Here is a 21,547-nt window from a genome sequence, read left to right on the forward strand (position 1 = left end):
TTCGTACAAAATAAACACTTGCTTTTAATTGGAGAAGATATATATTTTTGGATACTTCATTTTTCTTTAACCCTTTCTTATTGCTAACTCTTTAATTAAAATAATCTATCTGGGTTAATAATGATTTAGCGTGACTACTATTGAACAAGATTTTGAGTTTTTCTTCCTCATAAAATTATAAGTTGGCCAATTATTATCTGCTTTAATTCATTTCAATAAGATGTGTAAAATTCCCAAATAGGAATTTGGTTATCTAGAAAGAATTATTTGAATGGGACCTCACATATATATTTTTAATGTAATATTATTACAAAGTCAATAAAAAATAAAAAATTAAAAAAATAAAAATAAATAAAAATAAAATAAAATAAAAAAATAGAAAGAATTATGACCTAAATGGAAATTAAATAACTAAACCAATAATTTCTTTCATTTTTGGAGATTATTATGTCCAGTAGTTAGACCTGTAAGATAAAAATTAGAATTACATTATGATTAATTTCTCTTATGTTTGTTATTATTTACATTTATAAATGTTCTATTTTACATTTTTAAGTATGGTCTCTATATTTTATAATTGATTATATTAAATCTAACCCAACCTTGCACTCTTTTGAAATTGTAATTTTTGATCTATTTTTTTATTTATTTTACAATTTTGTAATAAAGGACTTTTTAACAGCTAAAAAAAGAGAAGCCATTGATTATACACTTTGGATAGATCATACGGTATACAAATATATCTCAATAAAAATGTTTAATAAACAAATAAATAAGTGTGCAAGAATAGCCAGAAATGGCAGCTATGAATAGCAGGGGAAACACAGAGATTGAGAGGTGAGGAATTTTTCTTTCTTTCTTTCTTTGTCTGGTTTTTGTTTTATGAAATAATGAAAATGCTTTAATAATGATTGAAGGGATGAATGCACAATTATATGATTATCTACCAAATACCATTGATTGTACACTTTGAATAAATTGTATGCTTTATTAATATGTATCAAAATTGATTTGTTAAAAAAAAAAAGTAGCCTGTAACCATTGCTTGTTTTTTTACAAACTGATGGGCCTTCTTGGGTAGAAAATGATACCAATATGACCAATACTTTAGCATTTGTGCAGTTTCTCTTCTCTGTGCCTCAGGTAGGGGGTGACCTGTTACTTACCCGTGACTAATTGATAAATTATTTCTCCCAAACAAAATTTTGAAGTTTTGTCAAATCCTGTGTGTTTGAATATCATACTATAATGGAAAACTTGAAGCAGCTGCTATATGTAACTTATTGTTGAAAATTTGGATCATCCATTCAACAAACTTCTGTTCAAACTGAAGAGGGAAAAGACCCAGTTGCCTTCTTGTGCAACCCACCACAATCCTGGCAAGGCTTTCTTGGGACAGATTGAAGTTTCACGTTCATTTTACCTTAGTTCATTTGAATTTTATATTTTAGTCACATTTATCTTTTTAATCTAAAGCTATCATTGTAAATCTTGGAATAAAATTGACACTCTAGAATAGGTGCTCAATTTTGCATTCATGTGCTGTCATTTCAGATGTATCTGCCAGGTGCATCCTTCCTAGCCCCCCAGACTAGAAGGATTCAGGAACCTGGGATTTTGTTTGAGGATTTTATGTAGCCGTCGTTGGTGGTATATTGGCATGTTTTTGATGTTTTGGCTTACTTTATTGCTGGTATCAGTCATCTTCAGCTTCTTCTATTTGTTCATTGACCTATGCAAGTGGAAAGAGATCTTTTAAAGATGATACTATATACTAGATTGACTCTATCTGCTGATGTAAACATGTTAACAGTACAGCACACTGAGGGATGAAGTTTTGCATTAAGATCCTGAAGTTAAAAAAATATATATATATATATAAGTTTTTAGAATTAATTCTATATCAAGTGTTTATTTTTTCTAAACCAAATGATATCGAGGTTGTGCCCTAAACACCAGATATAATTAACCAAAGGTTAGTCATTTTTTCTTCAGTTTAAGTATAAATTGCATTGACGCCTGTGCTCCTTAGATAATGAGTATTGACTGATTGGTAAATATTCTCAGAAAACATAGATTTTAATAATACAAATGCAAATTTTTTTATAGTTTTGGGGGTTTTTATCAGAGAAGTTGTAGGTTTACAGAAAAAAGCATGCATAAAATAGAGTTCCCATGTGCCACCCTCTTATTAAGACCTTGCATTAGTATGCTACATTCAAAAGCAATATTTTTGAGCTATAATTGTGTTTTCAGATTAAGCCCTCGAGACTAGTGTGATTCATTAAATATTAACATTGTATCCCAGCATTTCTCCAGTAAAGCAAACCATAATTCCTGTGAGCATTTCGGACATGTTATAGAGGATTGTTTAAAAAGTAGGCCGTATGGCTGTAGAGAGCACTGGACTGGGAGTTAGAATTTTGATTGGAACCGAGACATGGATGGGCCAGAGAGCCCCCAGGTTCATTTCATGTTTTGAGCTGCTACTTCACATCTCTTTGACTCATAGACTTAATATGCAAAATGGTTCTGTCTTTCAAGGAAGAGAAATGAAAAAAAAAGAGACTAGGCATATATTTGGTGTAAAACAACCTAAAAGTCCATGTTTTATGGTCTCTACTTTCTCAGATGTTCATCATGACAGTTGATCTTTCTGAGAGCTTTGATAGAGTTCCTTGTACATAATATCTGTTCCTTTTAATAAATAAGTTTGGATTGCTTTTATTTTAGTAAATATTAATGTCATGGGTACCGAGTCTCAATGTTTGTAACAGTGTTCCCCAGCCCCCACAAGGGGTCTACAGATTCACATAGGTACCAAGCAGGTGGTAGCAGAAACATTAAGAAAGAATTCTCATGTTTGAAGATACTAAGAGCCACCAGCATTTAGGAGTGACAAAGAGTATCATCTCATAGTAGTGTCATCTGATTTCGCAGATGAGGTTCTTGAGTTCTAGAAAGGTTGTGAATTAATTTAAGATCATGTAGCTGACTGATGGCATAGTCAGGCCTTGACTCTGACTTTCCAAACCTCCTAATCCTATTGCTTCTCTTTGGTTCCATGAGACCTCCCACAAAGTGGAGTAGTAGTTCTATGGGATGTGTTTGCTTTCAAAGAAATACTTCAACCCTGCAGAAAAATACAGAGGGAAAATATTAGAGAATAGTATAATGAACAGCCATAAAACCATCCCCTGTATTTAACAGATGTTAACATTGTATCGTATTTGCTGCAGGAGTGTATGTGTGCTCCCCTGTGGATGTTTAAAGAAAGGAATATTGGAGAAACAGTTGGAGCCTCTGTCCTCTGCCGAGTTCCTCTCCCCTCCGTCCTCTCCCTTCCTCTTCCCCACTACCCAGAGGTAACAGACCACATAGGAGCTTTGCACAGCAGTTTTCGCTGTAGATACCTCTAGTCAACTTTGTTACCTCCTGAAACTAGTAGAAATAGTTGCATTTTGCTACTTAGAGCTGTCTTTAAAGAACATATTTTTAAAGAAATTAGGAAGCACATAGTACAGAAGGAGGGGGAAAAGCCAGAAACACCTCGCTTTGAAGACCAGAATTCTCACCAACTCTGATTTCTTAATCAAGATACTTAACCTTCTGACGATTATTTCTCGTCCACTTAAAGGGGCTTATGAGCATTACCTTGTAGCCTTTTGTGAAACTAGTACAGAGGATAGGCTGCAGAAAGGGGTAGCTTTAATAACAACAGCAACATTTATTGTATGCTTGGTATGTACATGGCCCTATTGTAACCCCGTTATCCATGTTCATTTCATTTCAAAACTGTGAGGTAAGAATTGTATGCAAAGGGCTTAGAACAGTATGTGATACATAGGAAGCACATCATAAATATCCCCTCTTGTTATTATCTCCGTTTTGCAGAAGATGGGAGGAAATTAAGGAAGCTAACTTTTCCTTCACTTACTACTAACTCAATTAAAATAGCCACTCTGTATGGAAGGTACTGTTATCCTATTTTATAGAGAGAAAACGGAGACATGGAGAGGTTAAAGAACTTGGGACTACATTGCTAGTAAGTGGCAGACCTTGGATTTGAACCCAGGTAGTCTAGCCTCAGAGCTCAAACCCGTAATCACTGTGCCGTAATTCTTGATTGTGTGTGTGGTATGACTTCTTATCTCATCTGCCTATCCTAGGAATGTGTCCTTAAGGTGTGTGATCTCTGATGACCAAGAAGTCCTTTTGGTTTTGTTGTATATACAACTCATGTTTCCTCATCTCACCCTAGCTGTTAAAATGAGGCCACTTTCATGGAAGCTACTCAGGTTTTAATGATTTCGGTGGCTGTTGCCCTATCAGTACTCCAACAGTGTCCCCTCTCCCTTCCAGTACTTCCTAAACTCCCTGGCATGGGTCTTGCATGTGCTGGTGAATAAATTGGCAGCTTCCCCGTAACTTTCTCTACAGAGCCCTGCCTTGCTGGACATGGCCTCCACCTCTTTCAGCCACTGCTGGGCAGTGATGCTGCATCTGCTCTGACTTGCTTCCCGGCCATGTTCTGCCAGTGCTACTTCCATCGGTGCTGAAGAGGCACAGGTGTTCCCACTGTGCCAGAGCTCAGGAGTCTTGCAGTGAAGTAAGGACCTTGCCCCAGGTCCCTTTTTTATTTCATATTCTGGAGCTTTCCAAGTCTCTGCCATATAGGGATTTTTAGAAAAAGCTTTGTCCAGTGTTTTTTGCCCATGACTTCTTTGTCTTTTCTCCGGACCTAAGACCTGGGCAGAGAATGAGTACACTGTGCCAAGGACAAATCAAGTGATAGAACTCTGACCTCTGCTAGTAGTTGGATTGGACCAAGCTCGACTATCTGATATCCACTTTAGGATGGGTCCATACCAGGAGATTTACCCATCTTTCTGACTATCAAATAATCTTTTTCCCTGTATTTGAATATCTTTTATTGATTCCTGAGCTTGGACCCTTAAGTATACTGAACACATGCTAAAATATGTGATATCTAGGAAAATATTTAAGACAGCTGGTGAGGGTTTCTTGTCTGGATTTTTCTTTACTTTCTGGAGCCGGAAAAGACTGTAGAGATGGTCCATTACAGATTACTCACAATGTGTTCCAAGGACCTCTGTTCTATCAAAGGTGTTCTGCTAAAAAGGACTTCCATGCTAAAAAAAGTATAGGGATTTCTGCAACTTTCTGGGAGAATCATAATGCACACAGAGGTCTTTATTGGAGGCTCTGAGAATTCCTACAATAAACAAACCTGCTTAACTTCACTTTATCTAGTGTTTCCTAAACTGCAGAATCAATCATAAGGTGTTTTATATTTTATAAAACATTATTTTCGCCAAAGCTGTTTCTTCATCTAGACGCTCATTCAGCATTTACTAGCTCCATGCCTGCCAGTCCTTTTCTTCCCTTTAAAATTATTTGGGTATCACTTCCCTTTGTGACACTTTCCATGACTCCTCTAGATAAAATTAAGGATGGAAATTACTCTACCCTTGCAAGTATTTATGGAGCATTAAATACTTCTCTTAAGCATGATGGCATTGTATATTCTCTTTTGCTAGGTTAAGTGCCTGGAGGATTAGAGACCCTTGTCTTATTTGTCTTTTTTCTTTATCCACTTTATATCTGTGTTGCCTAACCCAGTGTTCAACACTTAGTAGACACGCCAACATTCATTGAAAAGAGAGCTGTTTTCTAGCATTGGAAGCATAGAGAAGAAAAGCTACATTTGTCAGGAAGTCATCCTTCCTCTTTCTAAGCATCCCAGTTAACATGCCTTTCTATCAGCTAGAAGGAAGTACTATACAAATAGTATAGTTGTTGAACAGTGTTTAAAAGAAGGTATTCTAGCAAAGGCTGCAGTAAGGCTTTGTGTTCTAATTCAGTGCTGTACCCTTTTCTTGTTAATCTCAAATCATTAACAATAATCCAAGAAGGGTTTTATTACTATAGACAGTACTCACTTGAAATGTTACGTATTTAAACTGCTTTTCTTAAAATGTTGAGAGGGGAATACCTGCAGTGACACCCTTCTTCAAGTCTAGCTTTGTCCATGTGCTCTCCTAGAAGAATACTCAGACTGAACCACCACAGTGCCTCAAAGATAATTGCTTTAATCTAGTCACACACCCATTTGGAGAAAGTTCCAAAGGAAAACATATACGAGGTTTACACATCAGTTGTCTTTTAGACATCCCAACCCTAATTTATCATTAGCACAAAAGGGGAATTCTTTAAAGGAAATACACATTTAACTAAATACTGTTAATAAAAAAAAAAAAAAAGCTTCCTTTTCCTTGGTTAGTGGTCTGCATTCAACATTTAAGGAAGAGGATGCTCACAACATGTCATTTATTTTCAAAGGCTTCTAAAGGTTCTTTTTCAAGTATCAAGGACACAACAAAGGAAGGAATAAACACTGGAATTTTTAGCACCGAATATCAAAAGAGTATAAGCCTATGGGATTAAAAATATTGGAAGCTTTTCATGAGTTTTTGTCAGCAAGGAACAAATGGGATCTAGGTCCTGAACAGTAAACATGGATCTCAGAAAATAGTCTGCATTAAACCTGATAGATTTTCTGAGATCTGGGGTATGAGAAAAACTGTAGTGCGAGAATCCTTCCCTGTCCTAGGAGAATGGATGGAAATGTAATAATAGTATTTATTTATTTTTTATTGATTTTGTAAAAATATTACATTAAAAAAAAATATGCGGTCCCATTCAACCCCACCACCCCCACCCCTCCACTCCCCCCCCAACAAAATTCACTCCCATCATCATGACACATCCATTGCATTTGGTAAGTACATCTCTGGGCATCTCTGCACCTCATGGTCAATGGTCCACATCATGGCCCATAATCTCCCCCATTCCATCCAGTGGGCCCTGGGAGGATTTACAATGTCCAGTGATTGCCCCTGAAGCACCATCCAGGGCAACTCCCAAGTCCCAAAGGCACCTCCACATCTCATTTCTTCCTGCCATTCCCCATACCCATCAGCCACCATGTCCACTTTTCCCACTCCAATGCCACCTTTTCTCTGTGGACCTTGGATTGGTTGTGTCCATTGCACCTCTATGTCAAGAGGAGGCTCAGATTCCACATGGATAGTGGATGCAATCCTCCTGCTTTCAGCTGTAGGCACTCTAGGCTCCATGGTGTGGTGGTTGTCCTTCTTCAACTCCATCTTAGCTGAGTGAGGTGAGTCCAGTAAATCAGATTGTAGGAGCTGGAGTCTGTTGAGGCTCAGGGCCTGGCTATCATATTGAGAGTCCAGAGATTCAAATCCCCTAAATATATCTTAAACCCCAACACCAACTACAATTCCAGTAAAGTAGCATGAAAGTCTTATGAAAAGAGATCCCATCTGAGTCCAGTTTCATCACGCAGAAACACCAGCTCCAAAGAAGGGCCATTTGACATGGCAGTGAACCCCATCTGCCATGACCATAGAACCCGTGGGTCTCTTTAGCCCTCCAAGGAACCAATACCTGGGGATTGTATCTACTTTATCTGTCTCTTAGACTCTGCTCAGTTGTGCATAAGGGCAATCCTTCTGACAGCCTCCAGACTCTTTTTTAGAGACTCGTAGCCATATAAACTCATTTCTCCTTTCCTTTTCCCCCTTACATTAGGTCAAACAGCATTTTAAAGTCATGTTATTGTATGTAGACAGGGATATTCTGCTGATCCGCATCGAACCTTCAATTCAAGGTCATTTTCCAGTTGCATCATCAGTTGGTAGTTGATAGTGATCCCTCGGTGCCGGGGAGGCTCATCCCCGGGTGTCATGTCCCACACTGGGGGGAAGGCATTGCATTTACATGCGGAGTTTGGTTTCGAGACTGGCCACATTTGAGTAACATGAAGGCTGTCGGGAGGAAATTTCCAGGCACAGTGCTGCTCTAGGCCTTGTTCTTATTTCAGGCATATAGGCTCACAAGCATAGTCATTAGTATCAGGGGCTCACTGTTGGACCCTCATTCCTTCCCAGTCCTTGCCGCTGCACCTGGAGGACTGCCGCTGCTCCCCTAGGGACCACGACAGAGCACCCCCGGCCAGGAACCCAGTACCCCCCCAGCTGTAGTTTTTAATTGTTGCCACTATGAGTATATCCAAACATTACCATGCACCCTGGACATATGCCCTGCATAGCTCCCTGTCAGCCATATATCACCTGTCAATAGTATCCTATACCAGTATTCCTCTGCTGCCATTGTTGAACCACTCTGTGATCCAGAACTTCCTGAAAATTGAAGTCCAATATAATGTCAGGATCCCTTACTAGCAAAATGGCATATAGCGATGGGTTTAAAGGTTAGACATAGAATATGTGTTGACTTGGAAAAATTCTACATCCTATTTTTTTCTTTTTTTTTTTCCCCCCTAATTATTGAACTTCTCTTCACAAGAGCCCTAGACCACAGCAATTCATATATACAATATATAGCACTCCCACACATCCACCACAAAACCTTTTCCCTTCCACAGCGATACTCTTACAACCTATTCACATCGTATTTACTTACAGTGATGTACAGAGTCTGAGACAATAGCTTTCAAACAAGGTGACATCTGTGCTTACATTGTGGTGCATACTTTAGGACACACAGTTTTCTAAATTTTTAGTTATCCTATGGTTTACATTATGGTTTACATTCTCAGTCTGTCGTCCCTTATATGTTTATGGTGTAATATTACATGTTTTATATCCATCCTTGTGCACTCTCGCGAAACTCCTCTCTTACCCCACATTTACCTTGGTTCCACACATTTAACATCCATTTTCCCATCCCCTTGCTGCCCACAGTGACATCCAACCTCCGTTTCCCGAGGAGCCACGTCCAGAGATACTTGCAACAGTGTTCAGGGCCTGACTTGCTCAACTGCCCCAATGCCCTGGGAGCCACCCTTTTTCTCTCGGGAGATACAGTTCCCTCTATTTGATGGCATTCGTCCTCCCCAGGATGTGGGTCTACCCCCACTCTCACTACTTGGGTCTCTACCCAATGGTACCACCCACTCTGGCTAATAATAGTATTTAGAGATACTGTTACAAAGGTGATTCCTCTCCTGAGTGAGAAAGTGTTTTTTTGAAAAATACTTTAAGTGGTAAACGTTGCAGTGATAGCCAGTAATTTAGTAGCTCATTGGTAGCAGAACAGCATTAATTGTTTTGTCATTAGGGTTTTCAGATATTTTGTGAGAGGATGAATCTTACAAAATCACAAAGTTGATTTCTCTTCAGTTTTGACCGTTTTTTTCCAGTTTCCACATATCTACATAAATATTACCAACAAAATTTAGTTCATCATTTGTGACGTATCAGTGAATTTCATTAAACTTGAGTATTGAGTCATTATAGAACTGACAACATACTTGTTTTGCTTTTCTTTTTTATGTCCACATGAAAGGGTTGTTAACTTGAAGAGATATCTGCTCTCTCTTTCTCTGCTTTTTCTCCTTGGCTCCTTTTGTTTAAAATATTATTTTTTTTATTTCAAATTGCTAGTCTTCTAGGGTATTTTTCACCAATCTAATTTGATTACTAACTCAATTTCTTTTATATCTTTTTGTTTTCTTTAAAATTATCAATGTTAATAGTTTCATATTCTTGATTTTCTCTACACAGCTACCTACCTCCCCCCCCCCCCCCACCCCCAAATCTGCCTGTATTTGACTTTATCTTTCCTTCCTGGTAGGTTTTAACTTCAATTGCAGTTTGACATTTTCTTGACCTGTCAATAGCACATTCTTTAGTGATTGATATTTAATTTCTCATTTCTGTTGTAGGAAGCAAATAAGTTTTCTAGATTGGGAAAGAACATCTTAGTTCCAATATGAGTGATGGCATCAGTAATACATAAAAGACTGATTTGTTTGTGGTTCATTAATAACTTGAATGTGATGACTTTCAATGGAATCTACCTGCTACATTTCTGAGATACTTGGGTGTACCAAGGAAAAATCTTAACCATGTTTTTCATTGCTTCTTTATATTCTTCTGGGACCAGGCAGGTGTAAAAAGGCAACTTAGGAAATCTTTTTGTGTTTTATCTTTTTCTTGCTTATCTGAGTCTCAGCCTCAGGGAACTCCTAAGTAAGTATGTCTTCCTGAAAGTCTAGCCTTGGTGTTTTGCCTTCAACACTTCGGAGGCTATTGGCTTTGGAATTATTTCCTCCCAAGCACCTTTTGCAGTCCTTATATCTGTCTGCATCATTTCTTAAACATGCTTAAGAATGTCAGTAGCAGCTACCACCCAACTTCCCTGTAATAATTACTTTCATCATTCCAGGAACCAGCTCTCAGAAAAATACATCTAAAGTGTTTGTTATTATTATACTTTTCCTCCAAGGCAGTTTTGTCAGATATTCACATTTGATAGGAATCAAATCAAAGATGCCTTTAACCACACAATAATCTTAAATGCAGTTCAAAAAGGAAAAAACCAGGAATCTTTTTTATTTCTTTACTTAATAATATATCTTCTACGCATAATAGTGCCCTACACAGCAGTTGCCAATATTGTAAGCACACATTATTTCATAAGTTTTTAATGTTACCTGAAATTTGTAGCACATGGAATTCTACTTGCCACTAATGTTTTATTTAGCAATCTCTTAAGAGTTTATTCAGTATCCCGTAGAATAGCAGTTGCTTTAAATATATCCATACATTTCTACTGTACATTTAAAAATGTATAGGGTAGAAGTATTCAGTTAAAATCGTTTTCTTTTGATTAACTTTTCTTCTCTAAAGGGAGAGTTTGGGGCATGTAATTTACTCTTAGACTAGGTCAAAAGTAATTGACTGCACACACACACAAAGTCCATATGGAATTGCTGCTTTTAAGAATGTCAGGTTTGATACTGACAAGTAGCTCTTATGCCTTTTGTAAATTCCCTGTTATTATGTTTGAACAGTGAGTGTTTAAATAACTTTTACACATTACTGATTTAGAAGTAGGAAAAACTTTGAATAGTCTTTTTTTCTTTTTGAAATTGTTAGCACATTCCAGAAGGTACTAATTTGTGGTAGAAGTTAGGGGTTGTTAAGGTCTGTGTGTGTTCATTATGTGTGATGGGTACAAACAACTGCACAGTGGTACTTCTGATCTCAGTTGAATAGAAGTGATGACCAACTACTCAGACGTGGGGTCAGTGAGTGAGCGTTGAGCTGCCTTCCAAGAACTTATACTTTCCTTGTCTACACCAGCCTAGTTCACAAATGAGCGGACATTTGTGTGTGATTATCTAGAAATGCTTTGTTTGGATTTAATTTTGGTTAATTTCATTCATATTCATACAACATTTTCCAAACCATAGTTTGCTTGTCAAATCCTACTTGAAGAATACTTTTAATTTTAAAACACAAATAGAAACGGACTTTGGCCCAGTGGTTAGGGCGTCTGTCTACCATATGGGAGGTCCGCGGTTCAAACCCGGGGCCTCCTTGACCCGTGTGGAGCTGGCCATGCGCAGTGCTGATGTGCGCAAGGAGTGCCGTGCCACGCAAGGGTGTCCCCCGCGTGGGGGAGCCCCACGCGCAAGGAGTGCGCCCGTGAGGAGAGCTGCCCAGCGTGAAAAGAAAGAGCAGCCTGCCCAGGAATGGTGCCGCCCACACTTCCCGTGCCGCTGACGACAACAGAAGTGGACAAAGAAACAAGACGCAGCAAATAGACACCAAGAACAGACAACCAGGGGAGGGGGGGATATTAAATAAATAAATAAATCTTTAAAAAACAAAAAACAAAAAAACAAATAGGATGTGTCCTTTTGGTTTGTTTTGTGTTTTTTTGTTTCGAGGTACTGATGTTGGGCATTGAACCTGGGACTTAGGATGTGGAAAGCCAGCACTCAACCACTGAGCCACAGCGGCTCCCCTGAGTTGGTTTTGTTTTTCACTTGTTTTGCTTGTTGTTTGTTTTTAGGAGGCACCAGGGACTGAACCCGGTACCTCCTATGTGGAGAGGTGCCCCACTTGAGCCATATCCACTCCTGGGATGATATTTTCATAGAAACTATTCAGTGATTTTAGAAATTGATGTATAGGCTGCACATGACGGTTCAGAGCAATTTATAAATGAGTCAGTCAGAATCACTAAGGTGGTATTAAACTGCTTATATTCATTGTTGCTGATTGTTGAGATATTTGACTGCCATAGCTTTTGATATAGTCAGCCAGAGTGTGAGCTTTTTGAGGGTGAATGCTGTACCTGTATCCCTTCAAGGACTGCCTAAAGGGGATTGCACACAATACTAGAAATAATTCCCTTCTCCCATAAAGCTTACTGATAGAGAGTCAGCATATTATGAGAACAGATTTATACCATGGCCATGCTCATATGAGGAAATCAGCAGCCCTTTTTTGTGCTCAAGAGAGGATGTTTACTCTATTTGGGAAAAGAAAGTAGTTGCCTATGTCTTGTTTTAAATAAAGAGTTGTGCCATCTTTAGTTCTCAGGGTCAAACTTTACTGAGTGTAACTTAAAATAACCTTTGGGACCCATTTTTGTAATGTGAGCCATTTTTATGTACTGTTACTTCCTATATAAACTTTATATATGTAGTAAATGGTGCATTATGTAAAGATGGAAAGCTTCCAGTAGTTTGATTTACTCACTCGTCCTTGCTCAGAATAGAGAAAAGGCCATCAGTTGCCAATAATAACGATCTCTGGAGAGACTACTTTACTGGAGAATAGATCTGTTCCAGTAATGAGATATATAGGTTTTTTGGTGCTGTTATTATTTTCAAGTGCCTCATATCTAGGCACATATTAAACACTTGTAAATGTTCATTTTGCTCATATTCTGTAGGTAACAGACTCCAGAGTCACACATCTGAGTTTAAATCCTGTACTTTTCATTTAGACTTTATCCCCTTGAACATGTAATATAACCTTCCCATCTGTTTTCTCATCCACAAGAGAGAGTAGAGAGCAGGAGTCCCTGTCTCAGGGGAGTTGACCAAGCTAACCCACATGAAGCTGTTAGCACATTGCCTGGCCTCAATTTCTCTTGTCAGCCTTTCTGTTAACACCATACCCCCTACCCCCCATCTTTATCCAAGTCAGCCCTTTTTTGCCTTATACCTGAAAACTTAAGTTTTAAGACTTATACAATGGACCAGTTTTGTTTTGAAAAGGCAGTTCCTCCCCTGTTCCTCTCCCCTCCCTGAGTAACAAAGCTTATGAGTTTGTAGTACATGGAATCTGCTGGTTTGTGAACTTCACAGTGGACTTCATTTGGGTGGCCTATCCCAAAGAATTCATTGTCTTTTCCAGCGTTCCTTGAGATCCTCTGTGTAGAATTACCCATAAGCTAAATTGTTCTGGAAGTCTTCATACTTTGGTTAAATTCCATTAATTTCCAAAAAGATTTTATATGATCTTTATAGCCGTCATTTCTCCTTTTAGAAATGAAGTGCTGGGGAGTAGATGTGGCTCAAGTGGTTGAGCCACCCATGCTTCCCACATGGGAGGTCCTGGGTTCGGTTCCTGGTGCCTCCTAAAAACAAAAAAACAACAAGCCGATGAAAAACCCCACACAGGGGAGCTGATGTGGCTCAGTGGTTGAGTGCTGGCTTCCCACATGTGAGTTCCTGGGTTCCATCCCTGGGCACTGGTACCTCGGAAGGAAGAAAGTGAGGGAGGGAGGACTCTACTAATGAGTAGAATTCATGTACTTCTTTAATTCTTATAATAAAATTAACTTATTTTAGAAGTTAATTATGCAAAACTCATAAAACTTCCTTGTATTGGCATCATATAGATATCAGCAATCCTTAGTTGTTGTTAAAACAGAGTCAGAGTTGGCAGTGACCTACCATACCAATGAGAAGAGCACAAGCTTTAGAGTCAAGCAAGGGTTTTGAATCCTGGTCCTGCTACTTACATACTAACTGTGTGGCCCTGGGCATGTGAGCTGACTTCTCCAGGCCTTAGATAGCAATGATCTGACAGGGTTGTTGGGAAGGTAAAATAAATTAATACACAGAAAGCACCTAACACCTTGCCTGGCATAACCTTAACGTTTTCTATTAGAACATGAGTCTGGCAATTACTTCTCCATATTACTAGTTGTTGACTATTGTAACATTTCCTTGGTAAAGATGAACCATTTAGGAAATACTTCTTTCGTACAGTGAACTGGGCAGAATTCTGTTTTTTAATGTCTTTTTGCCAGGCATTGTGCTGAATTGATGTTTCAATCTGTTTCTTTGGGGCTGCAGAGAACAAAGACATGTTAGGGTTTCCTCCATTGTAGCACAGGCGTTCTCCGGAGAACTTGGTCATTCCTCACCCACGTGGTCTAATCATCTAACAGCATGTCAGAGGACCCAGGTTTAACTCTTAAAGTTTACTTTTATTGCTTCACCACCTACCCATCCCACAGTCTAATACCATCTTCCTTCTGACTGCTTTCTCCTTTATTTCTGTCTCAGTGCTTCTACTTACTACCTTTCTCTGTTTCTCTCCTTCAGTACCATTCTCCCTGCAATGACCCTATTTGGGTATCTTGCATGTGGACTCCCAGAGAGAGAAGATCTGATTAAGATGTACATTATCATCCTATACAGAGAGTCTTGGGCCCAGGGCACATTCCTGGACCAGCCAGCCCTGACCTGATGGTTGGGTTCAGATGTATAAAGCATGCCACTCTGAGCATCAGACACAACCCTCAGAAGGAGAGGTGGCTGTAGCTGGGGAGGCCTCTGGGCTTCCCAGAAGAGAGCAGCCTATCAGGTGCCTATTGTGACCTGTGCAGGACTTTTGGCTCTGATGGTAGAAAAATGAGTTTGATTTACTAACCTGCCACAAAAGAGCTCTCCATGTAGTGAAGGAGACAGATACTTAAACAAAGAGACTATTTTATGTTTTATTATAATACATATTTAGCATCCCAGGAGAGACTGGTTGGCCGCCATGAAGTGGCTGTAGGAAGTTCTTTACTAAAGGCATATGAGAAGGCAGAGGGTATTCCTAGCAGGAGGACAGAATCATCTGCAAAGGCAGAGAGATGTGAAATATCTCTTAGGTATCCTCAGGATGGGACTGTTCTAATTCCATGAGAAGAGGGCAGTGATGAAAATTTAAAAGGCCCCAGGAAGAGTCTAGCTTGCTATACTGATGGGGTTAATCAGAACTAGAAGCAGAGCTAGGAGAAAAGTGACCTTGTAGAAGCCAAGGGAATGGAGAGCTCCCAGAGGGACAGCACAGTCACCAGTGTCGAGCACCACGTGGGTCAAAGGAGAGACTAACTGGCTTCACCAAGAAGGGACCATTGAGGCATCTTATTTTTAGTAGGTAAATTCTGTCATTACAGAAAGAGATTAGGACTAGAAACCTAACCTTGGGTGAGTAAGAGTATTTGAAATTCAAGGAAAATCAAATTCATTCTAGGGAAATGTTTAGAAACCAAAAGAGCAAGGAACTTCGTTTTCTAAAGCATCAACAGGAAAGGAAGGTAAAGCTTCATCTGTAACAATCTTTTTTCTCATATTTATTTGGCTAAAATTTTATTTTTTTAAGTCTTCAAAGTAGTGCCCCACACTGAGAAATACACACGCTATTACTTTAGTTAAAATAACAGGTTATTTCTAGGTAACAAATATGACAAAAATATCTCCCCCAAACACTCATGTTTAGCATGAATTAGAAGTGGCTCATATCTCCCAGTGACTTTGCAGCTATCTGTTTAGTTAACAGTAATAATAAACATAAACAGATGTTTTCTACGATAGCTGTGATATTAATTGGATAAGATGACAAACCATTGCCACAAACACATTAGGTAAAAATAAAAACCCTAGTCTGGTCTCTGAAGACTGTATTAGGATTAATAGCTAAAACTATGTGCAAAACAATTAAAGTATGTAGGAAAAATTTGTTTTTTTCTTCCCTATTTGGTTTCCATTTCAGAGACAAATGAAATGAGTAGGTATTATTTCTTCCTGGCAAGCAGAATAAGATTTACTGTATATTTCTTTGAATCTAAGATCCCATGAATTGTAAGTTACAACATTATTTTATATACCACTAAGAAAGAAAAAAACCCTGCCAATTAAATGACAACATTTGATTGTACAAGGAATTCAGATTTCAGAGATACAAAAATGTGGGGAGAAATGTACATTTTAATATTAAAGTATTGGTGTATAATAATTTATTACTTATGAAGACAATAGAACACTATGATTTCTAGTTGCAGATTTAGAAACCATAAAACCTGTTCTAAATAACATCTAAATTGTTTCATTTAAATAGAAAGTTATTAAAAAGATTAACATGAATAGTTAAATTTTTAAAAGAGCAAGACCCTTAGGGCTGTCAGAAATGCTAATAGCTGATCATTCATTCATTTACTGTATTTATTATGTACCTATTACGACGCAGACATTGCTGGATGTTGGGTATATAGTGGATAAAACGTGTGGTGCCTACTCAGTGGAGCTGTACAGTTTATGAGGGGAAGTAAGTCTTAAATAGTCACACAACAAATGAAAATGAATTTGCAAATTACAGTGAACACTTTGAAGGAAAAGTGCAAGCACTGTGAAAGAACCAAAATGGAAGTTTCTAATTGAGATTGGGAAGGTCTGAGAAGTCGAGATTTAAACTAACACCAGAAGAATGGGTAGAAATTGACTAGGTGAAAAGTAAGCAGAGTAGGAACCAGCCTGTGCTACAGCCCTGAGCAGGAAAAATCTTGCGTTGTTGAGGCAGTGAAAGAAGCTGAAGAATGGGAATGGGGTGGGAGGTCGGGTTGACATGCATTGAGGCGAGACCTGCTGATGCCAGCCTCATAGACCATTAGAAATTTTGGATTTTAGTCTGGAAGGGAAGTGACCTTTTACTACTCTGTGAAGCTTGGGTTGGATAGGAGTAAGATTGAAAGTCTGTTGCTGTTTCAGACCAAATAAATTGGCAACTTGATCTCTGGGGGGTCGTGAATGGAAGTTTTCTTCTCTTTTGACCAGGCAGTTCCACTTCTGGGCACTTTTTCAAGCGATAAGCTTGGATTGTGCACTAAAGTTCAGGTACTCATATGCTTATCCCCATATCATTTATTAAAATAAAGCAGTTTAAAAGATTATAGTATTTTCAAACAAGGGAAAGAATAGAGGCAAATCAGGCAGACTTTAAGGAAGCCACATCATCCAAGAATATTTGTTTAGACAAGGGGAGTCTTCTCCTTGTTTGTATGGGTGCTAGGGAAAGAGACTTTGGAAATACAGAACAAGAAAAGAAGCAAATGTGGGAGAGATAACTGATGAAAGAAAAGCTTTTCATGCAACTTAGAATCTAACAGCTTTGTTGAAGGATTCAGGTACCGGGCAGCCTCCCAGGGAGCTCCCCAAGTCAGTGGAAAGAAGAAGTTCATCTAGGGCTATAGGGGTGAGGGCAGAAGCCAATGAGAGAATGTTCCGATTGGCTGACTTTAAATTTCCACTTTATGTAGGGGACTCTTGCAAAGTGGGTAGCAATTATATATTGATTAGTATGGTATGCTTGCCCATTCTGATACACTGCCTCTACTCTTGCGGAGAGAGAGAAACTAGTTAATTAACTAGTGTTGCTTAGCAGCAACCCCTTAGGATATGTTCCACCTTCTAGGAAAACCCCTGCAGGCCAGCTGTTTTAGTCTTCAGGACAAGCCCTTCTCAGAAAGGGCTCTCCCTGCAAGGCCCCCGGCAAGTGGCCATTTTCTGTTACTTACCCCAGGGAAGAAGCCCCACTGTTAGGAAGGGCAGGAGCTGCTGGTGTGAAAATGCACAGTTCTGCAGTTCCTCTGAGTAACTTACTTTTTGAGAACTAGTCTGGGAACCTAACCATACCTGGCAACATTGTTTCTGAAGGGGAAATGTGTTTGCTTTCAAAGACTCTTGTAAGTGCATTTTTGGTATGCAGTCAGGCCATAAATTCTGTTGCCTGTAAGTCTGAACTTCCTGGACTAAGTTTTAACTGAGCCCAATGAGTTTTTGAGAAAACATTTCTCTCCCCACCTCCCCCTCTCTACTCCCATATTCTCCATACCCACCCCACTCTTCCTCTCCCCTTTTCCTTGTTCTCTGCCCTCCAATCCTCCCCTCCTTCCCTTCTCCCTGTTTCTCTCCTTTATCGTTCTCCCCTCCCTCAGTCTCTCTTCCTTTCCTTCCTCCCTCCCTCCTTCCTCTCTCTCTCCCCCTTCTTCTTCTTCCTCCTGCACACACACACACCCTAAACATTTATAATTTAGAGTATAATCAGAGCAGGAAAAAACAAACACTTCTAAGTAAGTTAATCTGGGTGGGTTTTTTTTTCTTTCTCTTTTTACCTTTGTTGACGGCGATACCCTCTTCCTTCAGTGTGACAGTTTTTTATACCTGTGTGGCAGCAATATTTTAGTATTTGGTCTTAATGCCCATTTGCAAGTATCCAGTCACATAAAATATTATGCATTTTTTGCATTCCTGAAAATATGTCTCAGACACAGAGACACTGATTTCCATTTTCTTCACAATATTGATCCTACAGTGAAACTAGTTCAGTTTCCTTTCTAGTTTGTTCATTTTTTTGAGTAGAGTTTTTTGCTAGTTCTCTGAAGATACTGCTTCATAGTTATGATTAGCTGGAAAATTCCTAGAGGAGTTTGCATTTGACATTTTATTAAGCTTAAGGTTATCATCTCTGCTGTTTCCTTGAGTATTTCCTTTTCCTATCAATGTGGAAAAATCACTGTACTATATGGCTTTACAGATTTTCCAAAATAGTGATTGATGTTAACTTGGTATTTTTTTTACCCTCCCCTTGTGGCTTTTTTTGCGTGCTGTCTGCACTCTGTGTCCATTTGCTTTGCGTTCTTCTGTGTCTGTATTTTATTATTAATTTTATTTCCTTTCCCCTCTTTGCGGCTTGCTTGCTGTCTGCTCTCTGTGTCCATTTGCTGCATGCTCTTCTGTGTTTTTACTTATCTCCTTTTTTGTTGCATCACCTTGTTGAGTCAGTCCTCTTTGGTATCTGTGGGCCGGGTGGCGCTCCGTGGCGTGTGGGTGAACTTGCCTTCACAAGGAGGCCCCGGCATGCAAACCCAGGGCCTCCCATATGGTAGACGGGAGCCCAGCTGATTGAATCACAGCTGCTTCCCCTTAACTTAGTATTTTTAAAGTTGTTACTTACCTTATAGAGCAGTTGCTTTAACTGTTTCCTTACTAACTAGGTCTTAAAATCCATGTATATACATATTTACAGAAAGGAATATATTTTGAAATATCTGAGCTTGATGCTTTTACCTATTATTAGGCTTTGTAGAATTAATTCTCAAAAGTTATTAGCTCAGATTATTTTATTCTGATGACTCTACACTATACTATGGAGTATAGGTCAAAAATGTTTGTACCAGGGAAGCGGATTTGGCTCAACTGATAGAGCATCTGCCTACCACATAGGAGATCCAGGGTTCAAACCCAGGGCCTCCTTGACCCATGTGGAGCTGGCCCATGTGCAGTGCTGATGCATGCAAGGAGTGCCCTGCCACACAGGGGTGTCCCCCGTGTAGGGGAGCCCCACACGCAAGGAGTGTGCCCCTCAAGGAGAGCCACCCCGTGTGAAAAAAGCATGGCCTTCCCAGAAGTGGCGCCGCACACACAGAGAGTTGATGCAGCAAGATGACCCAACAAAAAGAGACACAGATTCCCGGTGCTGCTGGCAAGAATACAGGCAGACACAGACAGCAGACAAGGGGAGGCAGTGATAAGAGGAGAGAAAGAAATAAAAATAAATCTTTTTTAAAAAATGTTTGTACCAGATAATTCTTACTTATTAGATATGGAGAACCTAACTGCTTCATCACGGAATTACTCTTCTATGAGAATACAATTTACTCATTTTGACTTTAGAAAAATATTGTAGGATCATAGAAGATGTAATTAGGTTTTTTATGTAGCTTGTTAAATATTTAATTAGCTCATTTCCGAAAATGAGCATATCCTCTGGATTCTGTCTATATTAATTTAAATAGAGTCTTGGAAATACTGGGACAAAAAGTAATAAGAAACCCTTCTGAACATTTGTCTCTTGTATACTTGAGTATGTTAGTATGGTGGAATTCAACAGTAGAGTAGTATATAATTCACAATGATGTTTTCTTACTTACTTAAACCATTTGTTGTTTTTAGTTATATGCCCTGTGGAAGTATAAAATTGAAGCGTACTGTTCTCTTTGTTCTCGGAAATTATTTTTCATGTATTAATTTTTCAATCTCCTTTCTTTTCCTTCCGTTTAGGCGAGAGATGGAGAATAAAGAAACTCTCAAGGGGTTGCACAAGATGGACGATCGCCCAGAAGAACGAATGATCAGGGAGAAACTGAAGGCGACCTGTATGCCAGCCTGGAAGCACGAGTGGCTGGAGAGGAGGAACAGGAGAGGCCCAGTGGTAAGTGGTAAGCGGGTCACCTCCTGTAAGGAAAAAAGCATGGGGTGAAGAACTAAGCATATATATGGTCCCCTTGTAAGCTCTTTTTCTTCATTTTAAATGCAATAGTTTTATTTGCTTGATATTCTGGCCACTTGGGACAAAACATAGCTAAAACTATGTGCATTAGGCAACTAATAGCCCTTACTGAAATGATCAAGGAACTGTGTTTTGTAGTGGGGTTAATGCTTAAACAACACTGCCCTCTAATGCCAACATCTAAAATCATTTTACTCAGGTTTTATATTGTTCTTTCTAACTTTAAAATAAAAGCAAATTTCCCATTTATTTTTGATGTTTTGTCTTTATTGTCTCTTTAAGTTAAGATGCAAGGGTCTAATTTCCAGAAATCTTCCAGGGAAACAGTTAAAATTAAATAGATCCATGATTGTTTGAGATAAATTAAAAAGACACTTAGGGTTTGAGGAAAGAAAACTTAGATTCCTGAATTTGGAAAGTCAGGCATATTCAGTCCTTTGCCATGATTCTCTTTTAAAGTGTAAGAATATTATGAAATGTGCTTCTTCATTCTTTCAAAGGAAGAAATAAATATATTCCATTTGTTATAGTGGCTCAATACCAATCTGTACCATCAAGTATTTCTTTGTTTATTTGCTTTATTTTGTTATTTTTATGCAGAGATGGCAGCATAAGTCTCTCAGGTTTTGGTAGGGGGAGGTGATGGGAGGAGGAAGAGTAATTCTAAAAGTTACTGAACTAACCACTTGTTTGACATTTGAAACTTCTGCATGACAGTCCTGCCCACGATCACGTAGTCCTGTACTATCTAGTACAGTAACTTCTTACCCTGTGCACCTATTTAAGTTTAAATTTAAACTAATTAGAAGTAAAATTTTAGTTCTTCAGTCACACTCACTACATTTCAAAGGCTCAGGAGCCACATGTGGCTAGTGGCTGTTTATTGGTCAGCAGAGACATAGAACATTTCCATCATCTCAGAAAGTTCTGTTAGCACTGACTAGCCTCTTACTTAAATATCTCCATAGCCCCTGAGGCTTTGGACTTCCTTTAACATTGAGAGCAGCAATTTGCGCACTGTACCCACTGGTTGTATTTGTAACCCTTGG

The 21,547-nt window shown here is 38.9% G+C and overlaps 1 protein-coding gene across 7 annotated transcripts in view; it reads left to right on the plus strand.

Moving 5' to 3' along the window:
- Positions 1–21,547, plus strand: part of MAP3K1 (mitogen-activated protein kinase kinase kinase 1) — an 84,589-nt gene that overhangs the window by 29,166 nt on the left and 33,876 nt on the right. For all 7 annotated transcript variants that reach the window (XM_071208127.1, XM_071208134.1, XM_071208126.1 and 4 more), the window contains exon 2: positions 20,270–20,420. In XM_071208127.1, the coding sequence (XP_071064228.1) occupies positions 20,277–20,420 (144 nt within the window). In that variant the 5' untranslated portion in view covers positions 20,270–20,276. The remainder of the gene's footprint in view (positions 1–20,269; positions 20,421–21,547) is intronic.

Source organism: Dasypus novemcinctus, chromosome 2, assembly GCF_030445035.2.
Source record: "Dasypus novemcinctus isolate mDasNov1 chromosome 2, mDasNov1.1.hap2, whole genome shotgun sequence".
NCBI lineage: Eukaryota > Metazoa > Chordata > Mammalia > Cingulata > Dasypodidae > Dasypus > Dasypus novemcinctus.